Consider the following 6,727-nt stretch of genomic DNA (forward strand, 5'->3'; position numbering starts at 1 on the left):
AGCGTTGTCGCGACAGCGGCCGCGACGGCGCTTGCGCTGCGTCCCAGCGTCGCGGATCTGTCTGTCGCTGATTGGCTGAATGCTGCTCGGCGCTGGCGCTGATTGGCTGGAGACTGCTCGGCGCTGGCGCTGATTGGCTGGAGGCTGCCCGCCTCTGGGGTAGTTCGGCGACCGGGAGCAAGATGGCGGCGGCCGCTGCGGCTGTGTGTGGGCTCCTGGCGGTGCTGGCGGCGGGCGCTGAGGGCGGGCCCCGCACGCTGGTGCTGCTGGAGAACGGGAACCTGCGCGACACGCACTCCATGTTCTTCCGGAGCCTCGCGGGTACCGAGCGGGCCGCGGCGGGATCCCGGGAGGGGTTGGATGGGGCGGGACCCAGGGTCAGGATGGGGGAGGAGGTTGGGGTTACCTGAGGGAAAAGGGGATGTTTGGGGTCTTCGGGTCAGGCCGAGGGAGGAGATTGGAGTCCCCTGGCTGGGCTGGAAGGGACTGTGTCCTCTCGTCAGGATGGGGGAGAGATGAGGGTCCCCTAGGGGAGAGGGGGGTGTTGGGGTTCCCTGTTCAGGATGAGGGAGGAGATTTGGGATGCTGCAAAGGAAGGAAATTGGAGTTTCCAGGCGGAAAAGGAGGGTGTTTGGGGTTCCCATGTGAGAGTGGAGGAGGAGATTGGGGTCCCCTGTCAGGCTGAGGAAGCAGATCGGGGTCCCCTGAGGGAGAATGGGGGGGTTTGAGGTCTCCTGGTCAGTCTGTGGGAGGTGATGGGGACGCTGAGAGAGGAGATTGGGCTGCCCATGTTGGAATGGGGGAGGAGATCGGGATCCCGTGGTCAGGCAGAAAAGGAGGGTGTTGCCGGGAGAGGGGGTTATTTGGGTTCTCCTGGTCAGAATGAAGAAGATTTGTGTCCCCATGTCAGGCTGGGAGGAGATTGTGAGGGGGCTGCTGTTGGAGTTCCCTGGGCAGGCTGAGTGAGAACAAGGAGACCCCAAGCCAAGAGAGGAGACTGGGGCTCCCTGGTATAGGGGGAGGTGCTGGGGGTCCCCTGGCCAGGCAGAGGGAGAGGATTAGGAACCCTGTGCCAGTCTGAGGTTCCCTGGAGGAGGTGGGGATGAGTGTTTGGGATCTTCTGGTCAGAATGAGGCAGGAGATGGGGGTTTACCCAGCTGTGCCTGTGTTTAGGTTCCCTGCAGCCTCAGTCCCTGTTTGATGGGTGACAGCGAGGCATCCTTTGACATCAGGGCTCTTCAGGGGATCCACTCCTTGGGTTTATTTGGGAACTCTCAGGTCCTGCTCTTAAAAAGCCCCTGCTCTTAAAAAGCAGTGTTTCCAAATTGCTCCTTCACTGGGGAAATAAAGCTCTGGCTCCTGCTGCAGTTGTGCTGCTCCATGTGTGCTTTCATGGCGTGCAGCAGTTGTCCCTTTTGTGTCCTGGCTGCAGACAGGGGCTTCGACCTCACCTTCCGGACAGCGGATGACGCCGGCCTGTCCCTGATAAAGTACGGGGAGTTCCTGTACGACAACCTCATCATCTTCTCCCCATCCATAGAAGGTAAATGTGGAGGAGCTTGGTCACATCTTTGGAAGGGCATTTCCAGCTGTTCTGTGAATTTTAGTAAAGTCCTGTGCTTTGGATGTACTCAGTAGCAAACTGCAGCTCTGTCCAAGCCTTTATCGGTGGTTCTTCCGTTGATTTGGTGATTTGCCGTGGTTTAATTTTGCTGGGGGGGTATTTCTGAGCTCCAGCCATGGATTCCTGCTGTTTGCTTTCAGACTTTGGCGGGAACATCAATGTGGAGACCATCACCGCGTTCATCGACGGCGGCGGCAGCGTCCTCGTCGCTGCCAGCTCGGACATCGGTGAGTGCGGGTGTTCCTGCAGAGAATTCATTCCCTGCAGCAAAGGCAGCTGCTCCTTGTCACCTCAGGGCTTGCTCGGGGAGGAAATGGCTGATTCATGCCTTTAGTAACACGTTCAGTGGGAACTCAGTGGGGAGCTCATGTTGTTCCCTGGGATTTGGCTCATAGTGCGGTGAACATGCAACTCTCAGCTGAATTTAGTGCTGAGTCCCTGTGTGGTGTGACGGAGGATCCACTGTCCCTGCAGGTGACCCCCTGCGAGAGCTGGGCAGCGAGTGTGGCATCGAGTTCGATGAGGAGAGGACAGCGGTGATCGACCACCACAACTACGACATCTCCGACCCCGGCCAGGTGAGGGACTTGCCTGCTCCTTCTGCCTGCTGGAGTGGGTGCAGAGCTCAAGGGGTGAATCCTCTGTCCTTGTGCTCCTGTTTTTTCTCTATCCCTTCTCGCCCCTGCTCCTCCCAGGAAAGTGGAAATAATCCCTGTTGCAGCATTCAGTTCTGCTGCTGTCAGGTTGCTTCAGGCTCTGGTTTCAGATGGTCACTGTGTGCAGGCAGTGATTAATGCTGGTTCTGGATCCCTCTGAAGCTTGGGGGGGAATTTCACCTGAGGGTGAAGCATGTCAGACACCAAGTGCAACACTTCAGATGGAGAATTTCAGTGCCAGATTTTCAGATCAGTATAGAAACACACAAACATTTCCACAATTTTGTCTGCCTGGTGTAATCCAGCATTTTAAAATTAAAACATATATTAAAGTCTGAGCTAAATATACTCTGGTAATTTTTGTTTAAGGTATGTGCATGTCCTGGTTTGAGGATGAAGGTTGCTAAATGCAGGGAAATAAAACACTGTAGGTGTTGCTCTCTATCAAGTGGCAGTTTGTATTTCCTTGAAGATCAGTATTAACCTAATTTAATCATAAACACAGAAATACTGTTGTTTTGCTTTTTAATTGAACTACAGCGTTCACCCAACAGTTGTAATTGTCTGTAAAATAAACTTTTAACTGAGAAGCTGCTGTTTGTCATTAGACCCTGACTCACCTCACACGGATCTTTCTTGTTTCCCCAGCACACACTGATTGTGGCGGACACTGAGAACCTCCTGAAGGCCCCCACCATTGTGGGCAAGGCAGCACTGAACCCCATCCTGTTCCGAGGAGTTGGGTGAGCAGCAGGGGTCAGGTGGGGGAAGAGCAGTTGAACCTGGGGTGTTGCTGCGAGGTGAGGTCAGCCCCTGGGGCTCTTAACGTGAGCTTAACAAATCTCTCTTGATTTCGAACAAAAGTAGAAGGAAATCCTCCAAAGTAGTTTAGTTGTTGACTTAGTAATGGTTCCTAACAAAATAGTGGAAGAAATATTTAGTTTCTCAGCAGGTAGAAGGGTGAGAGGGTCCATGGGGTTGAGCAGGTGGCCCCATGTTCCTCTGGGTGCAGGGACCCTGGGAGTGTTCGTGCTGCTCACTGTGGCTTTCCCTGCAGGATGGTGGCTGATCCCGACAACCCACTGGTGCTGGATATCCTTACTGGCTCTTCCACTTCCTACTCCTTCTTCCCAGACAAGCCCATCACTCAGGTACGCTCCCTTTCACAGTTTTGAGCTGTGCTTCTGCAATTCAGTCCCTCTAACTTCAGCTGCTTGGGAAAATCCTGGAGTGTTTGATCTGATTGATTTTGGTTGGGCTGTTGGCTGCTTCCCTGTGACGGTGTTCACAGTGGTTTGAGGATGAGGGAAGAGACGAGGATCTGACTCCATGTTTCAGAAGGCTTGATTTATTATTTTATGATATATATTATATTAAAACTATACTAAAAGAATAGAAGAAAGGATTTCCTCGGAAGGTTAGCTAAGAATAGAATAGGAAAGAATGATAACAAAGGCTTGTGGCTTGGACTCTCTGTCCGAGCCAGCTGGGCTGTGATTGGCCATTAATTAGAAACAACCAACATGGCCAATCACAGATGCACCTGTTGCATTCCACAGCAGCAGATAACCATTGTTTACATGTTGTTCCTGAGGCCTCTCAGCTTCTCAGGAGGAAAAATCCTAAGGAAAGGATTTTTCATAAAAGATGTCTGTGACACTTCCTGATGTTGCCTTCCTCTGCTTTCTGAGGAGGTGTTCAGCATGAGGGACACATGTCCTCCATGCTCTGGAGGAGAGGCCAGCCTAGGTCAAAGCATCTCTCCCATTCCATCCCAGCTGGAGTGCTACCAGAATCCTATTCCTGCTTTTTCTGGGCTTCATGGTTACTCCTTAACTGCAGCTGGTGCTACTGCAGCCAGCCTGTCACACCCCAGAGCAAACTGTGCCCGTTTGCCCCGCAGTACCCGCATGCCGTGGGCAAGAACACGCTGCTGATCGCGGGGCTGCAGGCGCGCAACAACGCCCGCGTCGTCTTCAGCGGCTCCCTCGACTTCTTCAGCGACGCCTTCTTCAATTCTGCCGTGCAGAAAGCGACCCCCGGCTCCAAGAGGTGAGTTGGCTTCCCTGGATGAGGAGTGTTTGGGGAGCCCTTTGAGGGCAGAGCTCCTGGGAAACAGGCAACAAATGTTTGTGTTTTGGGAAGGAGCAGAAAGCTGGAATTGAACTGGGGTGACACATTCTTTACTGTGGCAGAACGAAGCGCTTTGGAAAGCAGCTCCTTCCTTTAACCTCAGCTCAGTTTGTGTTGCTTTCACCTCTATTTGGTTTGGGTTTAGGCCATGTGTCACTCGTGCACCGGGGTTGGGGCAGGAACAGGTGAGAGGCAGGATCGTAGAAAAGGCAAAGAAGGCTTTATTCAAAAGAACCACGAGGTTTTTATAAAGTGGTAGGATAGATTCTATTATATTGACTAACTAACAGAAACATCTTTCTCACACACTGTCCTTGAGAGGAACAGAAAAATAAAGTAGAAGAACGCTACCTGCAAATTGTTTATAGTCAACAAGTTATCACATCTTTCTAGCTCCCTAAAACTTCTCCCAAGCTGCTGTGAGAAACGCTTGCTGTTTCTCTGTCCCATGGCATCCACAGCCATGGGATTATTTTCTCGGCTGCCTCAGCCTCCCTTGTTGCACAGGTACTCCCAGACAGGTAACTACGAGCTGGCCGTGGCCCTGTCCCGCTGGGTGTTCAAGGAGGAGGGTGTTCTGCGCGTGGGTGCCGTGTCCCATCACCGCGTCGGGGAGCTGGCACCGCCCAACGCCTACACCGTCACCGACCTCGTGGTGAGGCTGCCCGCCTGGCGGGGCGGGGCACGCCGGAGCCGCCCGGGGGAGGAGCTGGGCAGCGCTGGGGCTCGCAGTGGGCCGGCGCTGGTTTTCAGGCAGCGCTGGTTAATTTGTCCTAGGAGTACAGCATCGTGATCGAGAAGCTCGCTGACGGCAAGTGGGTGCCCTTCGACGGGGACGACATCCAGCTGGAGTTCGTGCGCATCGACCCCTTCGTGCGCACCTTCCTCAAGAGGAACGGTAGGTCCCTGTCAGGAGGAGAGGGAGCTTCCCCTCTAGAGGAACAGCAGGTCTCCTTCAGGAGGGTGTCCCCATCGCTGCCCTAGTCCCACACTGGGGGTGTTTTCACCTTCCACAGCTTCTCGTGTCCCCTCAGTGTCCCCCCTGTCTCCCCCTCAGGTGGCAAATACAGCGTGCAGTTCAAGCTGCCAGACGTCTACGGCGTGTTCCAGTTCAAAGTGGATTACAACCGGCTGGGGTACACCCACCTCTACTCCTCCACACAGGTAAGTGTGGGGGTGTGAATCCCCCCTGTCCTTGGGGAAAGGCTGCCCTGGGCTGCTGGACTGCAAGGGCTGCTCTGTCCCCGTCCAGGTGTCCGTGCGTCCCCTCCAGCACACGCAGTACGAGCGCTTCATCCCCTCGGCGTATCCCTACTACGCCGGCGCCTTCTCCATGATGGTCGGCCTCTTCATGTTCAGCATTGTGTTCCTGCACATGAAGGAGAAGGAGAAATCCGACTGAGCTCCCCGTGGGAGCCTTTTCCCGGTGCCAGGAGGGCCGGGCAGTGTCAGAGCCTCCTGTGTATCTGTGTCAGGACTGGTGGGTGCCGGATGCACTGTGGGGCTGTGTTTGGTCTTTTTTATTTTTACACCTGGGGGGTTATTGAGAATGACAATTAAATTTTGGGGGGCGAATCTGTTACCAAAGTGTCTGCAAACCCGGGACCAGGATGCTTCCAGTTCTTACTGATGAGTCGCAATGTTTGCTCACTCCACTGTTGGAATGGTTGGGGTTGGGGTTGGGCTGCAATGATTTGGATGGATTGGGCTGGAATGATTTGGATGGATTGGGCTGGAATGATTGGGGTTGGGGTAGGGCTGGAATGATTTGGATGGATTGGGTTGGAATGATTTGGATGGATTGGGCTGGAAGGATTGGGGTTGGGGTTGGGCTGGAATGATTGGGGTTGGGGTAGGGCTGGAATGATTTGGATGGATTGGGTTGGAATGACTGGGGTTGGGGTTGGGCTGGAATGATTGGAGTTGGGGTAGGGCTGGAATGATTTGGATGGATTGGGGTTGGGCTGGAATGATTTGGATTGCAGATTAACTCCCAGTTCAAAATAAAGTCTCGTTCCTCTCGCCCTGGCTGGGAGTGAGGTGAGTTCATGGCCTGGGGCATTTGGGTGCAATCCCAGAACTGAGGCTGTGTCCCCACCTCGGCTGCTCCGGACGTTCCCCAGGGTGGGAGGGACGCTGGAGAGTGCTGAGAGGCAAAAGGGGGAGTCTGGGGCACACAGGGGGACTTGGGACACCCCAAAAGCACAACAAAGGGTCTGGGGTGTCACCAAAGACACATGGAGGAGGACAGGGCAGGTCAAAATCCCCTCTGTGCCCCATCATGCAAACAGGTGAGTTGAGGGACACACCAAAG

General features: G+C 54.2%; 1 protein-coding gene across 1 annotated transcript; it reads left to right on the forward strand.

Annotated features, from left to right (window-relative positions):
- The first annotated feature begins 144 nt into the window (after positions 1-144).
- Positions 145-6,174, forward strand: DDOST (dolichyl-diphosphooligosaccharide--protein glycosyltransferase non-catalytic subunit). Its single transcript, XM_030963682.1, has 11 exons — positions 145-321; positions 1,433-1,543; positions 1,765-1,851; positions 2,099-2,202; positions 2,929-3,023; positions 3,338-3,431; positions 4,184-4,332; positions 4,921-5,068; positions 5,191-5,311; positions 5,471-5,577; positions 5,666-6,174. The coding sequence occupies exons 1-11, from the start codon at positions 183-185 to the stop codon at positions 5,813-5,815; spliced, it is 1,305 nt and encodes a 434-aa protein (XP_030819542.1). The 5' UTR covers positions 145-182; the 3' UTR covers positions 5,816-6,174.
- Positions 6,175-6,727: the final 553 nt, after the last annotated feature.

The sequence above is a fragment of the Camarhynchus parvulus genome, chromosome 21 (assembly GCF_901933205.1).
Source record: "Camarhynchus parvulus chromosome 21, STF_HiC, whole genome shotgun sequence".
NCBI lineage: Eukaryota > Metazoa > Chordata > Aves > Passeriformes > Thraupidae > Camarhynchus > Camarhynchus parvulus.